General features: G+C 38.7%; 1 protein-coding gene across 6 annotated transcripts in view; it reads left to right on the top strand.

Moving 5' to 3' along the window:
• Nucleotides 1-21705, top strand: part of FBXL20 (F-box and leucine rich repeat protein 20) — an 87142-nt gene that overhangs the window by 42273 nt on the left and 23164 nt on the right. For all 6 annotated transcript variants that reach the window (XM_037495053.2, XM_037495050.2, XM_037495052.1 and 3 more), the window contains exons 2-6: nucleotides 1435-1496; nucleotides 15448-15502; nucleotides 17929-18003; nucleotides 19276-19370; nucleotides 21378-21446. In XM_037495053.2, the coding sequence (XP_037350950.1) occupies nucleotides 1435-1496; nucleotides 15448-15502; nucleotides 17929-18003; nucleotides 19276-19370; nucleotides 21378-21446 (356 nt within the window). The remainder of the gene's footprint in view (nucleotides 1-1434; nucleotides 1497-15447; nucleotides 15503-17928; nucleotides 18004-19275; nucleotides 19371-21377; nucleotides 21447-21705) is intronic.

The following is a 21705-nucleotide window of genomic DNA, read 5'->3' as shown; positions in this document are numbered from 1 at the left end:
AGGCAGGTTTTTATAGTTATTAGAAAATACTTAAATAATTATTCTTTAAATGTGTGAAATTGAGGAGGAAGTACATTCTGTTCATTACTTCTCTACCTCTTCTGCTTCTCCATTCTTTAAATAATGAAATGCCATGACCTTCATGTTTGTTTCCAGGCATTTACACGTTTCTATCTCCTTCTTTCCCCCAATTTCCTTCTGACAATCCTTTAAGACCTAGGTTATATGTCAGCTGTGAGCTTACTTGTTTCTCTTGTCCCATTTGTCTAGTCCATTATCTCTAATAGTGGAGTATTATTTCTCTGTTCTTTGTTGTAGAGCTGCTAAGTGCAGAGATAGTCTTATTTTCATTGCATCTCATTACCTAAAAAAGTACCTGATAGTAATGAGTGATCAATAAGTGTTCATTGCATGAAGTGAGGAGGAATCTCTGTAGTACTTAATAATGGGACTGAACCTGTTTGCCTCAGCTTTAATGACATGTATTTGTCGTTTTATTCTGCTTTATATTGGGTATAGCTGTTTGTTTTTGTTCTTATTTTTCTTCAGTGTAGCTATCTAGACAAGCTTATAGTTCTGATCTTGGCAATTCTTGTTTAAAAGTAACAATGTGGGTTGTTTGATTAATGTGTTAAAATGATCATTGTGTGCACCAAGAATGCATATGTTGGTGCTTATGAAGTATTATCAGTTTTCTGAGTGATACATACAGTTCAAAAGAGAATGTTCCCTATACCTGATTTCTGAACATCTCCTTGAGTAAGTAAATGTGAGTTAGGTTTGGTGAATCACCTTATTTTAATGGATTTTTAAAATGTTCACTCTATTGTTACGTGATTTTTAAGCTAGTAATCTTTTATAACTCAGTTTCCTTATATGTTAAGTGAGCATGAGGGATAGTATGAAGGTTCAATACAAATAATACATAAAGAATGCTAAAACAGTACCTGGCACATGCCATTCTGACTGCTATTAGTTCATTTTTTCTTTTTCTTTTTTTTTTTTTAAGATTTATTTATTCATTTTACACAAGCACTGGGTACAGTCAGAAGTGGGGGAGGGCGAGAGAATTCACCAGAGCCAGAGTGGGAAACAGAACAGGCAGACTGACGAAATACACTGCTGAGGGGAGCAGCGGACACCGCAGGAGAGGTCTGTCATGCCATGTGGGACCCCTACCGGCAGCCGGGGGTTGAACCGCCCAGCACTCAACTGCTGCGCCACCGGGGGAGGCCCTAGTTCATTTTTTCTAAAAACAAGGAACAGAGTAAATGTCTGAAAGATGATTTTCAAATAAGAGTCTTTGAAAATATGATTTTGGCTTATAATACAACCTATAGTTAATTCACCTGTTAAAAAGATTACCTCTAAACTGTTGAGTGGAACATAATAAAATATTAAGTAACACTTGCCACAATGATTTTGTTTTTGCAGATGTTCTCAAATAGCGATGAAGCGGTAATCAATAAAAAACTTCCCAAAGAACTTCTGTTACGGTAAGTGTGAATGCTAATTTTATGTTGGTTTTTTGGTATATATTACATTTGCCTATTTTGAAATTTTCAGACTTGTTGCTAATTTTCATGTATAGGATCTGGATAATTTGAATTTTTAACTATTGATTATTTGTTAAACAATTTTACTCTGTTTTCTAGATATAAATCAACATATTTGAGTGTTTAATTTAGTAAAAGTTTTCTCTCACCCAAAATACCTATGATTTTCAAACAATGAAGCAGTCTTTTGAAGATCACAGCTCTTTATTTTAAAGATTACAAGGCAAAAGTTACTTGAAACTTTCTGTATTATAGTTATGGGTGAATCTTCTCTCCTTAATTCTATCTTCCTCACTCTCAGCATTGATTACAGGGAGGAATTAATAACTGTATACTAGCCAGGATTTGGGGAAAAAAGTTAGGAATTATAATGCCTTCTCTAAGATGTGGAAATGAGTAGCCATGATTTGGGAGACTGGAAAAAAGGGGGAGATTGAAAAAGGATGATAATATGTGTATCACTTAAGTTGGAACACTTGAAATATTTTTTCCACAGCAACATGTTCACAAATGAGAATTTTTTTTTTAAATCTATGTGCAAGGTTGTTCTTACAACACTATTTCTTTTCTTTTTTTTTTTTTTTTTTTTTTAAAGATTTATTTATTTATTTATACAAGCACTGGGTACAGTCAGAAGCGCGGGAGGGCGAGAGAATTCACCAGAGTCAGAGCAGAGAGCAGAGCAGGCAGACTGACGAAATACACTGCTGAGGGGAGCAGCGGGCGGCAGGAGAGGTGTGCGCGCCATGTGGGACCCTCACCTGGTGTCCGGGGATCGAACCGGCGCTGCAGAGGCTGTGGGCAGCTTCGCAGCCCAGCGCTCAACCACTGCACCACCGGGGAGGCCCACAAATGAGAATTTGATTCTAATTTATTACACGTGTTTTATTGAAACTAATCCTATGTACATTATAGTTTATATTTGCTGCTTTTTAGGCTAAGCAGAGAAACTACCAAATATGGTAGGATATCTGTGAGGAAAGGAGCTTGTATTCCAGTTGAATCTGCGTTAAATGATAGGAAGAAGTCCCTTTCTAAATTGGAGACAGAGTGAACTTGATATTGTGTAAAGGAAGGAAATGATTTGACACCATAGAGCATATTACATATGACTGCACTTAAGTATATAAAATAGTGATTTTGTCTAAACTCTTAAGAACCAAATAGGAAGGAGACTTTCTTGGCATACATTATCGAGTATAGTTTACTAACTATACTAAACATAACTATCAATATAAATAAGTTCGGTCTGGGACATGTCATTTATTGAAATTGATTTTTTTTAAGATTTATTTATTTATTTATACAAGCACTGGGTACAGTCAGAAGCGCGGGAGGGTGAGAGAATTCACCAGAGTCAGAGCGGGGAGCAGAACAGACAGACTGATGAAATACACTATTAAGGGGAGCAGCGGCGGCAGGAGAGATCTGCGCGCCATTTGGGACCCTCACCTAGTGGCCAGGGATCGAACCGGAGCTGCAGAGGCTGTGGGGCAGCTTCACAACCCAGCACTCAACCACTGCGCCACCAGGGAGGCCCTATTGAAATTAATTGAATGTAATATTCCTTAAAAATGTTTAAATTTTGTTTTAAGTATTTAGCTTATGACTAGAAGCAGTAGATTCCCCTGGGAGGGGAAACTACATAATTTGATAATAGAAGAAGAAGAAAAACTTTCATTCTGTCTTTATCTTTCTCTTAAATGTTTGTGTTTTTTTTTTCACATTTCCATTTGTTCTTTTTAAATTTTTTACATCACTGTTCATTTTTAAACAATATTTGCTTTCCCCCACCCCCTCAGGTGTAGTCCCCATAGAATTTCCTTCACCAGTGCGCCCGCCCGTGCACCATCACCTCAGTCCCCTATGCTCCTCCCTCCCTCCTGCTGATCCCTCTCCCTCCTCCTCCCCTGCAGTTTGTCTCTGATTTATAATTGTCTGTTTTTGCTTTGTTGTGTTTTGTACTGTTAATATTTTTTACACTGATGTCTTATTTGTTTCTCCTATATTCCTGTTAAAAGTGAAACCATCTGATATTTTTCTTTTTCCTTCTGACTTATTCACTGAGCATAATTCCTTCTAGCTCCATCCACGTTGCTGCAAATGGCATGAGTTTATCTTTTTTGATTGCTGAATAATATTTCATTGTGTATATATACCCTTCTTCTTGATCCAGTCATCTATTTTTGGGCATTTGGGTTGTTTCCAGGTTTTACCTATTGTAAATAGTTCTGCAGTAAACATAGGGGTACAGGTGTTCTTTTGAATCAGTGTTTTTGTGTCCTTTGGGTAGATCCCTAGGAGTGGAATTGCCAGGTCATATGGTAGCTCCATTTTTAGTAGACTGAGGAACCTCTAGACAGCTTTCCATAGTGATCGGACCAGTTTACACTCCTACCAGCAATGTAGGAGAGTTCCTTTTTGAGTACATCCTTGCTAACATTTGTTGTTGCTAGTTTTTTTTGATATGTGCCATTCTTACTGGTGTAAGGTGGTATCTCAGTGTAGTTTTGATGTGCATTTCCATGATGGTAAGGGATGTTGAACATTTTTTCATATGCCTGTTGGCCATTTGCATTTCCTCTTTGGAGAAATGTCTTTTTTTTTTTTTTTTTTTTTTTTTAAGATTTATTTAATTATTTATACAAGCACTGGGCACTGTCAGAAGTGCGGAAGGGTGAGAGAATTCACCAGAGCCAGAGCTGGGAACAGAACAGGCAGACTGACGAAATACACTGCTGAGGGGAGCAGCGGGCACACCAGGAGAGATCTGTCGCAGCATGTGGGACCCTTGCTGGCGGTTGGGGATTGAACCAGCGCAGCAGAGGCTGCGGGCAGCTTCGCAGCCCAGTGCTTAACCGCTATGCCACGGGGGAGGCCCTGGAGAAATGTCTTTTAAGTTCTTCTGCCATTAAATTTTTTGTTTCTTATTTTTATTTTTTTAAAGATTTATTTATTTTTATACAAGAATTGGGGTACAGGGCCTCCCCGGTGGCGCAGCAGTTGAGCACTGGGTTGCGAAGCTGCCCCGCAGCCTCTGTAGTGCCGGTTCGATCCCCAGCGGCCAGGCGAGGGTCCCACATGGCGCGCAGACCTCTCCTGCACGTACTGCTCCCCTCAGCAGTGTACTTCATCAGTCTGCCTGTTCTGCTCTTCCCTCTGGCTCTGGTGAGTTCTCTCACCCTCCTGCGCTTCTGACTGGACTGTACCCAGTGCTTATATAAATAAATAAATAAATCTTTAAAAAAAAAAATAGAGGGCCTCCCCGGTGGCGCAGCGGTTGAGCGCTGGGTTGCGAAGCTGCCCGCAGCCTCTGCAGCGCCGGTTCGATTCCCGGCTGCTCCCCGGCCACCAGAGGAGGGTCCCACATGGTGCGCAGACCTCTCCTGCCGCCCGCTGCTCCCCTCAGCAGTGTACTTCTGTCCTTCTGCCTGCTCTGCTCCCTGCTCTGGCTCTGGTGAATTCTCTCACCCTCCCGCGCTTCTGACTGTACCCAGTGCATGTATAAACGAAACAAACGAACAAATAAATAAATAAATAAAAACATGCCTCTATAAAAAAAAAAAAAAAGTTAAAAAAAAAAAAATAGAATTGGTACAGGCCACAGATGCGGGGGGTGAGAGGATTCACCAGAGACAGAGCGGGGAACAGAATAGGCAGGCGGACTGAAGTACACTGCTGAGGGGAATAGCGGGCGAGACGAGAGGTCTGTTCCGCCATATGGGTTTTTCCCTGGCCGGCCAGGAATCGAACTCATGCTGCAGTGGCTGCGAATTTCTTCAGAGGTTGCAACTTAACCTCTGCGCCACCAGGGAGGCTCTAAAATTTTTATTTTTAACTTTGTTTTGAAAGTGTCTTACCGGACCTCCCCTGGTGGCGCAGTGGAGCGCTAGGCTGCGAGGGCTGCCCGCAGCCTCTGCAGCAGCGGTTCGATCCCCGGCCACCAGCGAGGGTCCCACATGGCACGCAGACCTCTCCTGCCATGCCCGCTGCTCCTCTCAGCAAAGTATTTCATTGGTCTGCCTGTTCTGTTCCCTCTCAGGCTCTGGTGAATTCTCTCACCCTCCCGCACTTCTGACTGTGCCCAGTGCTTGTATAAATAAATAAATAAATCTTTAAAAAAAAAAAAAAGTTAGAAAAATGTACAAAGAATTCAAGCTTCCACAAGCATTAACACTTTATATAACTAAGTCATATAATTATCCAAATCAGGAAATTAACACTGATACAGTACTATTAACTAATCTACAGGATTTATGCAGAGTCCTAATTCGTCCCAGAATACAGAAATATCTTTTGTCTGACTCGGGATCCAATCCGGGGTTATGTGTCCCATTAAATTGTCATGCCTGTTTAGTTTCTTTTATTCTGGGTCTTAGTGTTCCTTTGTCTTTCTTTTCTTTTCTTTTTTAAAATATATATTACATCATTCTTTTTGTACAACGTATGATTTCCTATGAAATTCCCACCACCAATTCACCCATGCACCATCACCATAGTCCCTCGTGCTCTTCCCACCCCTGTCCTGATCCCTCTCCCTCCTCCTCCCCTACAGACTGCCTCTGGTTTATGGTTGTCTCTTGATTTTGACTTTTACTTTATTATAGTTATTTTTTTCCTGATCCTTTATCTTTCATACTCATGATACTTTTGAAGAGTATCAGTGAGTTATTTTATAGAATTTCCCGAATTTGGCTTTGTCAGATGTTGCCTCATGATTAAATTGAGTTTGTACATCTTGGCAAGTATACCACAAAAATTGGCATGCCCATCTCCATGTTTTGAACAGATATATTAACTTTAATCACTTAGTTAAGAAAATATCTAAGTTTCTCCACTGTAAAATTATTTTTCTAATTGATAAATATCGTGTGGAGAAATATGTTGAGACTTTGTAAGTGTTCTAATACTCTTATCCATTGATTTTAGCATCCATTGATATTTTTTTAATAATAAATTTTATTTTTATATTCCCCATACAATTGCAACCCCTTATTTTGACCCAATCCCTCCCCTCCCGCCCTCTACCCCCCATAGAGTGTCTCTGGTTCATAGTTTTTTGTTGATTTTGATTTTCACTTTCTTATAGTTATTCATTTTCCTGGTCCCTTATTTAAGTTTTCAGATTCCTGCTATGAGTGAGACCATCCGGTATTTTTCTTTTTCTTTCTGGCTTATTTCGCTGAGCATGATCCCTTCCAGCACCATCCATGTTGCTGCAAATTGCATGTGTTTATCTTTTTTGAATGCTGAGTAATATTCCATGGTATATATGTACCACATCTTCTTGATCTAGTCATCTATTTTTGGGCATTTGGGCTGTTTCCAAAGCTTAGCTATTGTAAATAGTGCTGCTATAAACATAGGGGTGCAGGTGTTCTTTGGAATTGATGTTTCTGTGTCCTTTGGGTAAATACCTAGGAGTGGAATTGCTGGATCATATGGAAGCTCTATGTTTAGTAGGTCCAGAAATCTCCACACAGCTCTCCATAGTGGTTGGACCAGTTTGCACTCCCACCAACAGTGCAGAAGAGTTCCTTTTTCTCCACACCCTTGCCAACATTTGTTGTTGCTAGTTTTTTTAATATGTGCCATTCTCACTGGTGTGAGTTGGTATCTCATGGTAGTTTTGATTTGCATTTCCCTGATTACAAGTGATGTTGAACATTTTTTCATATGCCTGTTGGCCATTTGCATTTCTTCTTCAGAGAAGTTTCTTTTTAGCTCTTCTGACCATTTTTTGACTGGATTATTTTCTTTGTTGTTGTTGAGTCTCATCAGCTCTTTGCAGATTTTTGTGATCAGTCCTTTATCATTAGTGTTGTGTGCAAAAATGTTCTCCCAGTTGGTGGGGTTTCTCTTTGTTTTTGTTATTGTCTCTTTTGCTGTGCAGAAGCTCTTTAATTTGATGTAGTCCCAGCTGTTTATCTTTGCCTTCACTATCACTGCTTTGGGTGATGTGTCTGTAAAGATGTCTTTGATGTGCATATCCCGTAGTGTTTCGCCTATATTTCCTTCTATGTATTTTATGGTTTCAGGTCTTATGTCTAGTTCTTTAATCCATTTTGAGTTGATTTTTGTGTATGGTGTGAGGTAGTGGTCAAGCTTCATTCTTTTGCATGTAGCGACCCAGTTTTCCCAGCACCATTTATTGAACAAACTTTCTTTGCTCCAATGCATAGTCTTTGCTCCTTTGTTAAAGATTAGTTGACCATAAATCTGTGGGTTTATTTCTGGATTTTCTATTCGATTCCATTGGTCTGTCTGTCTGTTATTGTTCCAGTACCATGCAGTTTTGATGATTATGGCTTTGTAGTATAGTTTGAAGTCTGGGAGTGTGATGCCTCCATTCCCTTCTTTTTTTTTTCAGGAGAGCTTTGGCTATTCGGGGTTGTGATTCCATATGAATTTCATTAATAATTGTTCTATTTCTTTGAAGAATGACATTGAAATTTTGATTGGAATAGCATTGAATCTGTATATTGCTTTTGGTAGGATGGCCATTTTAATAATGTTTATTCTTCCAATCCATGAGCAGGGGATGTCTTTCCATTTCTTTGTGTCTTCTTCTATTTCTTTTAACAGTGTTTTATAGTTTTCTTTGTATAGGTCCTTTACCTCTTTTGTTAGATTTTCTTCTTGAAGTATTGTCCCCTTGATCATAATGTAGTGACCATTGGGGTCTCTTTTTATCTTTTTGAGTTTGAAATCTGTTTTATCTGATATAAGTATAGCTGTTCCTACTTTCTTTTTTTGGTCCATTTGTTTGTACGATTGTTTTCCATCCTTTAACTTTGAGTCTATTTTTATCTTTTGTAGCTAAATGTGTTTCCTGGAGACAGCGAAAGGTTGGGTTTTGTTTCTTAATCTAGGCTGCAACTCTGTGTCTTTTTATTGAAGAGTTTAGTCCATTTACATTTAGAGTTAATATTGATATGTTAGCATCTGTATTTGCCATTGTGTTTGTCTTTCCTTTGATTTTATTTATTTATTCTTTTAATAACTTTTTTTTTTTTTTTTTTTTTTGGTCTTCTTTCATTGTTATTCGTCCCTCTGAGGTTCTGGCTTTAGGATTCCTTGTAGTATTTTTTGGAGTGGAGGTTTAGTCGTAATGAAATTCCGGAGTTTCTGTTTGTCTGGGAAGGTCCTTATTCTTTCTTCATAGAGGAAGGAGAGCTTTGCGGGATAGAGTATTCTTGGTTGGCATCTGTTTTCTTGGAGTCTGTTGACTATGTCCCTCCACTCTCTCCTTGCCCGTTGTGTTTGTTTGGAGAAGTCTGATGTCAGCCTGATTGGCTTTCCTTTAAATGTTATCTGTTTCTTCCCTCTTATCAGCTTCATTATTTTTTCCTTGTCCTGTATTCTTGGGAGCTTTACTATTATGTCTTGCTGTATTTTTCCTTTTGTCATGGAAGTTTGGTGTTCTTCTTGCTTCTTGTATATCAATTTTCAGCTCCTTCTTCACATTTGGGAAGTTCTCTTCAATTATCTCTTAGAATATTTTCTCTGTTCCTACATCTCTCTCCTCTCCTTCTGGTGTTCCTATAACTCTTATATTTCCTTTCCTCATGGAGTCAGATAGTTCCCGAAGTCTTTCTTTGGTCTTTTTCCTTCATACTTCTCTTTCCTTTTCTGTTTTGGTTCTTTTTATTTCTGTGTCTTCAAGAGTACTTATTCGTTCTTCCATTTCATCTATTCTGCTTTCATTGCTTTTCCCAGAGTTCTTTAGTTCCTCTATTAATTCTTTGATCTCCTGCATTTCTTTTGCTTCCCCCTTTAAAGACTCAATTTCATTCTTCTGCTCGTTGATTATTTTTCTCATATCATTGTTTTCCTTTATGAGTTCTGTCACTTTTTTAATCATGGCAATTTTAAATTCTCTTTCTGGAAGGCTCAGAAGTTCTTCCAAGTTACTGTCATTGCAGTCTGGGGGTTTGTTTTCTTTTTGTGGTGTGCTTTTTTCCTGAGGAGTTGTTAGGTTGCGTGTGGTTCTTCTACTCCCTACTGTCTGTTTTCTGATTTGTCGTATGCATTGGGACACTGTGTTGCTGGGACTGGCCAGCATCTTGGGTGAACTTCTCTGCTCCCCTCTGGCTCCTCTGGGAGCCATCTGTCAGTTTCAAGCAGTCTTTACTGAAGAAAGGTCCCTGTTCTAAAATGCCAATGTGGGGACACACTCCCCTGTGTGCCTGGTCTGCCCCGGCGGTGGGTTCCTGCTCCCCCTCTGGGCTTAGACTGCAGGCCAGAGGGGGCCTGGTGTGGGCGAACTTCCCCCGCTCACCTCTGGAGCCTTCTGCAGGCAGTCTTTACTGAAGAAATGTCCCTGTTCTAAAATGGCGATGCAGGACACACTCCCTGCGCGTCCGGTCTCAGGCACACTCTTCCGTGCGCCCTGTCTGCCCCGGCCGTGGGTGCCTGCTCTCCCTGTGGGCTCAGACTACTGGTCGGAAGGGGCCTGGCGTGGGCTAACTTCCCAGCTGGCCACTGGCTCCTCCAAGAGCCTTCTGCTGGTTTCAAGTCGCTAGGTGGCGCCAGAGATCTCTCCTAGAGCCCTTGGGGAGCTGTTTTTTTTACCCCGTGGGACAGGGAACAGAGCGGGAATGGTAGGGTAAACCTCAACGGCTTTGGGTTGCTGTGTCTGCCTTGTGCCCCACCGTCATGGAGAACCAACGCCCCAAATTTCGTGCGCCGGGTCTCAGTTCCAAAGCCCTCAGGTCCAGGATGCGGGCTGTAGCCCAGTTCAGTGTCTGCAAGAATGGCGTCTTTTGCACCCCGCTCCCGTGCCTGGGTGCCTGGTTCCTGATTACTCAGTGAGGGACTTTCACCTCAGTGAGGGTCCCCGGGCGTCTCCCCGCAAGCCTAGGTCGCAGGTGCGGGGACCAGGGCAGCCGCGATCCCGATCCGCGTTTGCTTTTCAAGCGTGCAGCTTTTCCGCGCAAGCTTACTGGCCGGCCTGGGGCTGTGTGCAGGTCTCCTCCGGGGGTATTTGTTGTTCTCTAATGGCGCCCGTAGCCGTTTGCTCACCGCCCCCGGCGGCAAATCCTGCAGGGTTCTCCACAGCTCCAGTTCACTGGGTGTGGTGGCTGAAATAGTTCCTTTCCACTCACAGTCCCGCTTGATGCATAGTTTGTTCTTGTTGGTCGTTTTAGTTTGTTTTTTTCCTCCTTTCTGTTGGTCGGAGAGTGCCGTCTTTGTGGGTGGGGGAGGGTAGCAGGGTTCTGTGCTTTCCTCCCTTCTAGTCCTCTTTTTATGGCAACTTTCTTCTTTGGGTAGTTTGCTGGAGTCGTCCGTTTATCTTCCGTGTCCCAGTTCTCACTGGGACCTGCCGCTTTTCCTCCCTATTAACTTTTTTTTAATGGCAGATCTTACTCGCAGCGTCTCCTCGCTGCCATGTTGCTCCGCCTTTTGATATTACATTTTTTAACTGTTGCAGTTGTAACTGTAATGTTTTGCCAAGATTATCTGGCCATAGTTCCTTCTACATTTATTAATTGGAATTTTACCATAAGGATGAGTTTTCCCTTCTGTTCCGTTTACTTATTTATTCAATTATCTTTATCAGTATGGGCTAAAGGATATTTGTTTCATTCTATGAAATGTACTCTTACTACTTATTTTATTGTTCAGTCTGTGTCTTCTAAATTGTGAGTGCCTTTTGAATTTCATTCTATATCTTTGTATTAGTTATTTTTTGAGATACAGTTTAATAAATGTTATACATTTGGTTTGGTTACATCTTACATCTTTCCTGTCCAAATATAAGTTACTCTACAAAGAGAAAAATTGTTTTGTAAGACCATACTGTTTCCTTATAAATGCAAGGCCACAGCCAATAGCCAATGAATTATAACTAAGTGTTCTTGTTTCCTCTTAACTTTGGTTTACTTTAACTTACTTACTGGTTCTCCTTTCCTTTAAAACAAAGTTTATTATTAATGCCCTAGCAAGCTGGAATCCACTGTTTGCATAATGAGAAATTCAGTTAGCAGTATTAACAATACTCTGTTTCAGAGAAGAACCATATGCATTTATTTAGGAGTACTTCTTGAAAAATGGATGTCAGTGTTTATTAGACAAAGACTCTTGTGTCTTTGCTACTGTACAGTGACTATTTCTCAGAGGTTCCTTCTTGAGGATATTGATAACTATAAAAATGACGTGTGTGATTAGACTGCTTGAGCCCACGTGTGCCCTTTTAGCTATAAAACAACATGCAGTTTCAGAATGAGGATGATTATTTGTAAGGATATGACCTTATTTTCTGATTATCTTTTCAACTCTTCGAGGTGCTGGGTCATAATCATGATATAACATATAATAAAAGTATGTGAGTTGATAGGCATGAACTTTCTAAACTAAGGTGGAAAGAATGAATTTACTGGGATTTTTTTTCTTTGAAGACCACCTCTAGGTTTGGTATTTACTGGGAAGATTCACAGGACTCAGCATATAATCATACTCATGGCTGTGATTTATAATAGGGAAAGGATACAAACCAAAATCCGCAAATGCAAAGGTGCATCTGGTGAAGTGCAGAGGAAACTAGGTGTAAGCTTCCAAGAGTTTTATCCCAGTGGAGTCGCGCGGGATTATTCTCTTTATTCTTCGAGCAACAATTTATGACAGTTATAAATGAAATGTTGCCTATCAGGGAATAGTAGGAAACCTCCCAAAGTCCAAGTTCTCAGATACTATCCAAGGGCCAACATTTTACCAGGCATTTTTTCTAAGGATAAATATGCTTTGTTGGGCCTCCCTGGTGGTGCGAGGGGTTAAGACACAAACTGTGAAGCTGTCTGCAGCCACTGCAGCTGCTCCCCTCAGCAGTGTACTTTGGTCAGTCTTCCTGTTCTCTTTCCCACTCTGTCTCTGGTGAATTCTCTCACCCCCCACACCTCTGACCTGAACCCCAGCTCTTGTATGCATAAATAGATAAATCTTTAAAAATAAATAAACAAATCTGCTGGGTTTTTTTTTTCCAAACATGCTATTTTGTATTCTTTTCAAGAAACTTATAATGCCTATGATTGCTAGTAGTTTTTCATTCACTTGCCATTTCTGGGTGGATATATGTGTGTGTTTTCCTGAAGTTCAAGCTCAAAATGATGGAAGCTGTTAAGGATCTGCTTCATTGAAAGCAGTGAGACTAACAGAAATTTGAGAAGTGCCTAGATCAGTTATGGAGAAACTTCTAATGACCTGGATTAAAGAACAGGCACAGAAACATATCCCTCTTGGTCCCATAATGATCATGATCAAACCAAAATATTTGTTTGCGATGTTGAAAGAAAAGACAGCCTAGTAATATGTTGAATTTAAGATTAACTCTTGGTAGTTTAAATGATTCAAGAATCATTATTCATTACATAATATGAAAGTGAGTGGTGCGTTTGTGAGTGCTCATGTAAAGCAGCATTCCAAAATTTCTGAAACTCTAAGTAAACTGATTGTGGAAGAATGTTGCTTACCAGAGCAAATCCTCAATATGAATGAAACCTCCTCTTTTGAAAATGGATTCCTGAAAGGACTTTCCTCCTCAAGGAAGCTAAACCAGTGGCATGTTTCAAGGCTTTTGAGGACAAGATAACAGTCTTGTTTTGGGGCAATGTTGCAGTCTACAAATTAAAACCCTTTGTAACCTGGTGCAGTGAGAACCTCAAGGCCTTCAAGAGTATCAGTGAGCACACACTGCCAGTGTAGTACAGGAACATTAAGAAGTTAACGGATGACCCAGCTCTTCTTCCAAGATGATCTAAATTGCTGTGCCAGCAAAATGGAGAAGTATTATTTGTAGAGCATACCACTTGCTTACTGCTCATAATATTCTCAGTTATCCTGCTTTAATTAGTCATCTTCATCTCAATATTAAAGTGGTGTTTCTCCTTTCAAACACCACCTCTTTGATCCAGCCTGTGGATTAAGTAGTTACAGTAGCTTTTAAAGCCTACTACCTGAGGAGGATCTTTGCCCAGGCTATTACTGTGACTGAGGAAGACACAGATGCAGTTTTGGAAGGATTGCAACATCTATGACTATATCAAGAACCTTGCTTGGGCTTGGGGTAATGTCACCAAGTTGTGCATGAAGTCATGACTTCAAAGGATTTGCCAAGGATGAAGAGTTTGCAGAAATCAACAAGGCTGTGGTTGAGATGGCAACAACTTTAACCTGACTGAATATGACATTGAGGAGCTCCTGGAAGTGGTTTGTCAGGAACTGAATAAGGAGTTCACTTGTATCAGTCTGAATTTTCAGTTTCTTTTTTTATCCATTTTTTAATCCATTTTTTGCATTATTTGTTTTAATATTCAAATTGGTCCAGATCTGGTCAGAGAGAGTCCCTTCAAACTATACACTTTTAGAGGGAATATAGAATGGAACGGCCACTATGGAAAAGACTGTGACAACTCCTCATAAATTAGAGTATTATATGACCCAGCAATTCCATTTCTGGATATATTCCCAAAATAATCAGATGTAACACTCCAGGAATCTTCAGTTATCTCAAGGACAGTCATAAAATTCTTAGAACAATTACTTTTAGTTTCCTTAAATCTTCAAATCATACAATTCATGTACTTTTTCCTACTCGCAAAAGGATTTAGCTTCTTTATCAGATCAAAATGACCTTTCAGAGGCTGTTTGTGAATAAGGAGGGCTTCAAGCAGAAGTGAACCATTCATTTTATTCCCAGGGTGCTCTGACCTGTTTTTGCAGGTGGTTTATAGTGGTCAGTTTTCAGGCTTTGAGTAGATAAAATTATTTCAAGTCATAACACTTCAAAACAAATATTTAATCTCTGAAGACTGAGGAAAATTCTGGGAAATAAGTGTTTCCTAACAAAAGTGTTAAGTAAGTTTCATAATTTTCTAAATTAAAATTAAATACATAGAGATCTGGGCCTCCCTGGTGGGGCAGGGGGTTAAGTCTCAGCACTTTGAAGCTTTTGGCAGCCACTGCAGCATGCGTTCCATCCCTGGCCAGGGAACTAACCCACATGGTGCAGCAGACCCTTCCCGTCTCACCTGCCACTCCCGACAGCTGTGTGTTTCAGTGGATCCGCCTGTTCTGCTCCCCACTCTGTTTCTGGTGAATCCTCTTACCGCCCCTCCCCCACCTCTGGCCTATACCTCAGTTCTTGTATGCATGAATAAATAAAAAATCTTTTAAAAAAATTTAAGAACAGAAAATCTTAAAATACATAGAAATTTAACTTTATGTAGTTCTAATATTTAGGTGTTACAGTATTTTAGTCTGCTTTTTACTTTATAACTGTTAAGATTCTTTTTAAAGATATAACTCCCCAAGTCTATTTCTTTTGATAGCTATAAGTGTGAAAAAAAAATTTTTTTAATAATAAGAAAATTTTTTTAAAGATTTATTTATTTATGCATACAAGAGCTGAGATGTAGGCCAGAGGTGCCGCCGAGGTGGGAAGAGGTGGGGAGAGGATTCATTGGAGACAGAGTGGGGAGCAGAACAGGCAGGTTGACTGACATACACTGCTGAGAGGAGCAGTGGGTGAGACAGGAGAGTTCTGCTGTGCCGGTGATCAAACTTGTGCTGCAGTGGCTGCCAGTAGCTTCATAGTGCTGAGACTTAATCCTTTGTGCCACAAGGGAGGCCCCTAATATCAGAATTTTTTTGACATCTTTTATTTGATGTAAATAACTGAACTTCTATGGTACTTATATGTACACTATCAAGTAAAAGATATTTTCTCCTCCTGTGTTTCATATGGGCAATAGGATCTTTATAAATTGCTTGTGTTTTTTATGTGTGTTCGGAAGAAGTTCTGCCTTTTTGTGCCTTGTGTGTATTATAGCCAGTAATTTATAGGTAAAAATCAAGAGAAACTTATATAATAAAGTTTGTCTTCCTCTCTTTTTAGGATATTCTCTTTTCTGGACGTTGTTACCTTGTGTCGCTGTGCTCAGGTCTCCAGGGTAAGAATGGCTGACATGATTACAGGGAAAGCCCTTCTTGACACTGAGTATTAGTAGGCAAACTGTTTACTTCAGATATCAGTTGTGTGTTGTTATGTCTCAAACAATGTAACTTCACAGTGACATTCCCAAAGCCATGTAATTTTACAGTGGGATTCTACTCTTGTACTTTCTCTAAATTTTTAACTACTTATAACATTCCAGTGAAAAAACAAAACATACCAGTTAAAAGGTTAGGCTCTACTCACAATAAAAGTGTTGTGTTATGTTTTCCTAGTTTATTTTATACACATACACACACAGAAGTCTCAAGTCTAATTTTCATGTTACATCCCCTTATTCTGTCCTCAAAAGATAATAGCTAGATTTTTTAGAGCACACCAGATTCTGTTCTCAGGAGTCAGTTTCTGTATTATACTTAACTGTCCATTTTGGTAGTTGAAATTGTTGTGACGAAATAGAATCTGTTATAGGAAAATTGCTTTATAAAGCCATTCACACTCTTTGTAATATAGATATGTAATAATTAACTTAATAAAATGAGTACCTACAGTTATCTTTTTATGAACTGGATGTTGACTTTTTGCTCATTTGTTTAACAAATAATTATGTATCAGGTACAATTATAGTTGCTGGTATTGTGTTTAAGTGTGTAGATGGACCTAGGATTTCCTTGGTTTCGCCACTGTCATTCCAAAAAAAACCCAAAACCACAGAAATCCCAGCAAAACTTGATGGAAAAAAATAATCTTGTCTTGTAAAGTTTAACATAATATCCCAAAAGCCATATTATACCTGTGTATTAGCAATTTTGGAAACAATCAGTAGTGTTTTAATGATTTCTGTTCATGGTCTTCTGTCCCTGGTACTTGAGAGGTAGCACTCTAAACATGTCTGGAACAGATGAGTGGATTGTACTTTATCTCTATAAGGCTAAAGTCAAATCACTGAGATACAATTTAGACCATTATCTAAACCTGTTTAGTTGCAGTGTCTCACCTCATTATTGTTGATTTGAATAAGTATGTAATTGTTTTCATTTTCAGGTTTCTCTTCTCTCTTAAAATGTTTTAACTTAAAAGAAAGGAATACTAATTGCCATTTTTATTAAATGTGAATAGTTGATATATCAGTAGTTTGCCTGTTGTCCTCTGCTTGAAGTATTTATTTAATGATTTGTTTTAAAAAAGACTCAAGAAAACCTGACATTGCTAAATTTTAGTCTCAGCAATACTGAAACTAAATATAGACATGTTCCTGCATGTTGGAGAAAGTAGTATAAGGGTCAGGCTAAATCTGAGGTAGACTCAGTGTTTACTAGGTTCTTCTGTTGTCTGTAGTGGCTATTAACCATTTAAGAAGCCACTGGAAAATAGGGAGCCTCATAAAGAACATATTGAACTCTTAAGAAAATGTGGAGATTTCTAGAATAATAACTACTTGCTTACCCTCAAGGCCACAACATATTTTGTATTGATTGCTTGACAATTACTCTGGGACTTGGAAGTTTATCCACAATTTCTTTTTTTGAATTTTAATATTGAATCCATGATTGGATTTGTTATAGTAAATTAGAGATGATTACTCTTAAGTTTATAATTCAACAATTTTTACTTTCGTTTACACTTAAAAAAAAGCTTTTTAAAAATTTTCTGATTAAAATACAGAAAAATATACAATAAATTAACTCTTACTGGAGTTGTTTGTCACCTAATCCTGAGAAGTTGAATAGCTTGGAAACTTTCTTGCCTACTTCTAGCTTGTTGAAGAGATGCATGAGACATGTAAACTTTCACTGTTTTAAATTACCTTTGAATTAAGTTGGAGGGAAAGTTGATCACTTGGAAAATGTGTGAATGAGCAAACTGGTAATGGGCAAAGCATTAAGGCTCTATTTAAATACTTGGAAAAATGACAGTGTCTTTTTTAAGTCCCAGGTTCACCATATCAGTTGGAATCTGACCAAGGGGTGCTAGGGGTAGTAAATACGTATTTTGAACATAACAGTATTCTGAGTACTGACTAATCTTTGGTTTCACCCTGGTCTTGTTCCCAGTTTAGTGGTGGAGTAAGAGACTGACTTCTCATAAGGTGAACTATCTCATTTTGGTATTAGAAACTAGACTCTATCCTTTAGAAAATGACTTTGGCTACGATACTTATCACACCTATTTTTTTTTTCTCATCTCCTCAATATAAGATCTTTTAGTAGCTGGTAGTCTCTGTACCCACACATTTATGAGGTAATAGAATTGGAAATAAACTATGAATCAGAAATATGGCAGACCTTTTAGGGGTTAATGATAGGAAAGTGAGAATTTCAGGTCAGTTTAAATAATCAGTACATTGAGTTATGAACTTGAATGTTGCTGGCTTTCCCCTTTTATTACAACTTCTGTTCAATCTGTCTTTTTTCTTCAAACTAGGCATGGAATGTTCTGGCTCTAGATGGCAGTAACTGGCAGCGAATTGACCTGTTTGATTTCCAGAGGGATATTGAGGTATAATTATGTGATGTGTGGCCCCATTTCTCTTGTTAGAATGTAATTACAACATGGAACAGATTAGCCTCAGCTATATAAATCTCCTTTCCCTGGAGAGAGAGACTATTAATTTAGGGCATCTGAACTTCATGGGAGCCTGCAGTGGTTTCAAGAGCTTGTTCACTTTTGAGAGTGAGCAGAATTATTTTATTGAATTAGTACTTAGTTATTTCATATTAATAAGACTAAAATTTTTTGGTTATTTTTGCAGGGGAATGTGAATCTATGTTTGCCTATTTAAAGGAAGTCATTTTGTATTTGTTTATTGGAACATAAGTAGAGTAGCAACTTGTTAGATGATATTTATACAAATTCTTTTTGAGATCAGCATTTTGGATCTTGGAGAGCCTACAGACAGTTTTTTGTGAAGAATTAAAATAACACCAAAGTCATGTATTGAATGATTTTTACTAGGGAGAGACTTTCTTCTCACTATTCACTCATATAAAATATCTTAATAGGGCCTATTTTATTTCTAAAATGTGGAAGCATAATGACTTAAGCTTAAATTGTTTTAACCTGAATTTGAATTCAGTGGTCCATGTTCTCATCAGGAGAGTGGAAATAGTAACTTTCTCATATTGTTGAAAGGGTTAAGTGAGATTTAGATTTTTGAAAATTGGTTATTGTTGTGATCCAGTGGAACTTAATTGTCTTGAGGGTACATATAAGAAGTTTTAAAAGCCTCATGTCAGCTTTCTCTTATCTAAAGAAGGTGCTTTTAAAATGACACTGACAATGTACTAGATTTTTATGTTTTTCGCAATTCTCTAATCTTCATGGATGTAAATGTATAAAACAACATGGCCCACAAAATCATTCAGCATAGCTTTCATTAACAGTTCATTAAGTCTCTGCTGTATTTAGAGTACTATAGTAAACATGATGGAACAACATTAAAAGAGTTAATGTTCAGTACTGGCAAATTTAGCAGGGAAGGCAGACTGCATAAACAAAGTGACATAAAAGATCTGCAGAGCACATTTCTCAATGTCTTACAAATTGAGCAAAATAACAATATAGAATTTAGACATGTTTCAAGTAGATGGGTTAATCAGAAAAGCTTTCTCACACTAAGTCGAAATTTTCCTATTGAATTATTAAATTAGGCCTTTTAAATGAGTAGTAGCTTCTTTTGTTTATAAATTATTAAAAATGAGAAAGTCTTCTTTTGAAAAACATTGTAGTGGCTTACCTTTTTGTTTGCCTGTCTTTTTTATTTTTTTACAGGGCCGGGTGGTGGAGAATATTTCGAAGAGATGTGGGGGCTTTTTACGAAAGTTAAGTCTTCGCGGGTGTCTTGGAGTAGGAGACAATGCATTAAGGCAAGAATTAATTAACTGATCATCTTGATTGAAGTAAAGAATAGTACTATTTCACCCAGAAAGGCTAAAATAGTTTTTAAGTTCCTAAGCTGTTTGGAATCCAAATGCACATACACTGCTTATAGCACAAAATACCCAGAAGTAGAAACTGATTTTGAGAATTAAACCAGAGCAAGTACGATAGTATCCCCAAACACCAGCTTCCACATATCACAAATGGTTCTTTTAAAGCCTTGAGTAAAATGTTTTTAACTTTCATTTACAAAAGAACCCCCCCATTGTATAGTGAAAATGTTGTAATATGACTCTAGTAATAACACTGATAAAGTGTATTTCTTTCTAAAATGACAGAATTTGAAATTTTCAGCACATAAATTATATAACACTATGATTTATACAGTAAACGTGCAACTTTGAAAGGATTTCTTCTTTATTAACATTAAAAAGATAGAATCAGAAGTAAAGTAACTTGAGAGCCTCCCTGGTGGCACAAGGGGTTAAGCACCACACTGTGAAACAATCCGCAGCCTCTGTAGCACAAGTTTCATCCCTGGCCCTCCAGGGAGAGATTCACATGGTGAAGCAGCCCTCTCCTTTCTCTCCTGCTGCTCCCCTCAGCAGTATATTTTGGTCAGTCTGCCTGTTCTGTTCCCCACTCTGTCTCTGGTGAATCCTCTCACTACCACCCCCCTCCCCCGCCCATCTCTGGCCTGTGCCCCAGCTCTTGTATGCATAAATAAAATAATCTTTTTAAAAATTTTAAAATAAAAAAAAGAAGTAACTTGAATTTTTTCTGAATTTTTTACTATCAGTTGCAGTTCTTTTTTTTAGATTTTTATTTATATAAGAACTGGGGTACAGGTCAGAGGTGCAGGAGGGTGAGAGAATTTGCCAGAGACAGAGTGGGGAGCAGAACAGGCAGGCAGACCGAAGACACTGCTGAGGGGAGCAGTGGGCGAGACAGGAGAGGTCTGCCGCGCCATGTGGCAATCTCCCTGGCTGGCCAGGAATCAAACCCGTGCTGCAGAGGTTGTGGACAGCTCCACAGCGCTATGCTCAACCTGCTGCGCCACCAGGAAGGCCCAGTAACTTGAATTTTAAAAGGTTATTTGAAAATCACTTAGAATTTGCTAGTGGAATGGATGGAAAAAGCAAGTTCTTGTACCAATTCACAAACTTTCATCTGCCTTTTTATGATGTTTCAACTTAATTGAAAATTTCTTTTTAAAACACTCTTTAGAACCCATGGTTACATTTTAACACATTATTCCTAATGCAGTTCAACAGCAACCACTTATATGAAAAGATATATAAAGGCTAAAAAAACAGAACTGCAGAACAATAGACCCATGTTACAGTGTAACATTAGCTAATAACATACGCAGTGCTGATAACAGTTATTCAGATGCCCCACTCACCCAATCTACTTGGTGGCAACCATAATGTGAATATTAAACCATAATGTGATTTACATTTACTAGGAAGGACTTGTATAGTGATTTGATTATATGGTGTACCAATTGTAAAGTGAAGATCTATTTACTCAAAATATTTTTTTTTTAATTTTTATTTATTTATTTATTTATACAACAACTGGGGTACAGACCAGAGGCTCGGGAGGATGAGAGGATTCACCAGAGACAGAGTGGAGAACAAAGCAGGGAGATTGACTGAAATACACTGCTGAGGGGAGCAGCGGGCAAGACAGGAGAAGTCTGCCACGCCATGTGGGTATCTTCCTGGCCAGCCAGGAATTGAACCCACACTGCAAAGGCTGCAGACAGCCTCACAGCGCTTTGCTCAACCCGCTGTGCCACCGGGGAAGCCCTCAAAATAATTTTTACCTTGATTGACAGAAGCATCAATTTTTAAGAGTTTGTGATTAGAAATTAATTCATAATTGTTAACTACTTTGCTGCCAACATCCAACAATAATTTCTTTTGTTTAATGCCTAGAATTGTGCCCATTTCACTTTCAAGCTTTTACTTTGTTTCTTTCCCATAAAGGACCTTTGCACAAAACTGTAGAAACATTGAAGTACTGAATTTGAATGGGTGTACAAAGACTACAGATGCGTAAGTATTCTGTTTTAAATGGGTAAGTCATAGCCCCTCATATATGGCCTATGCTTGAGCTTTAAGTGTAGGCAACTAAATATTTTTATCAAATTTCATTTTGATTTCATACGGGAAAGATATTTTATTTTTAAAGATTTATTTATGTATACAAGAACTGGGGTACAGGCCAAAGGTGTGGGGAATGAGTGGATTCACCAGAGACAGAGTGGGGAACCAAACAAGCAGATTGACTGAAATGCACTGCTGAGGGGAGCAG

The sequence above is a fragment of the Talpa occidentalis genome, unplaced genomic scaffold, assembly GCF_014898055.3.
Source record: "Talpa occidentalis isolate TD23 unplaced genomic scaffold, MPIMG_talOcc4v2.1 talOcc4.7, whole genome shotgun sequence".
Taxonomy (NCBI): domain Eukaryota; kingdom Metazoa; phylum Chordata; class Mammalia; order Eulipotyphla; family Talpidae; genus Talpa; species Talpa occidentalis.
The sequence above is the reverse complement of the archived record's forward strand: the minus strand, read 5'-3'. Positions and strand labels throughout refer to the sequence as shown.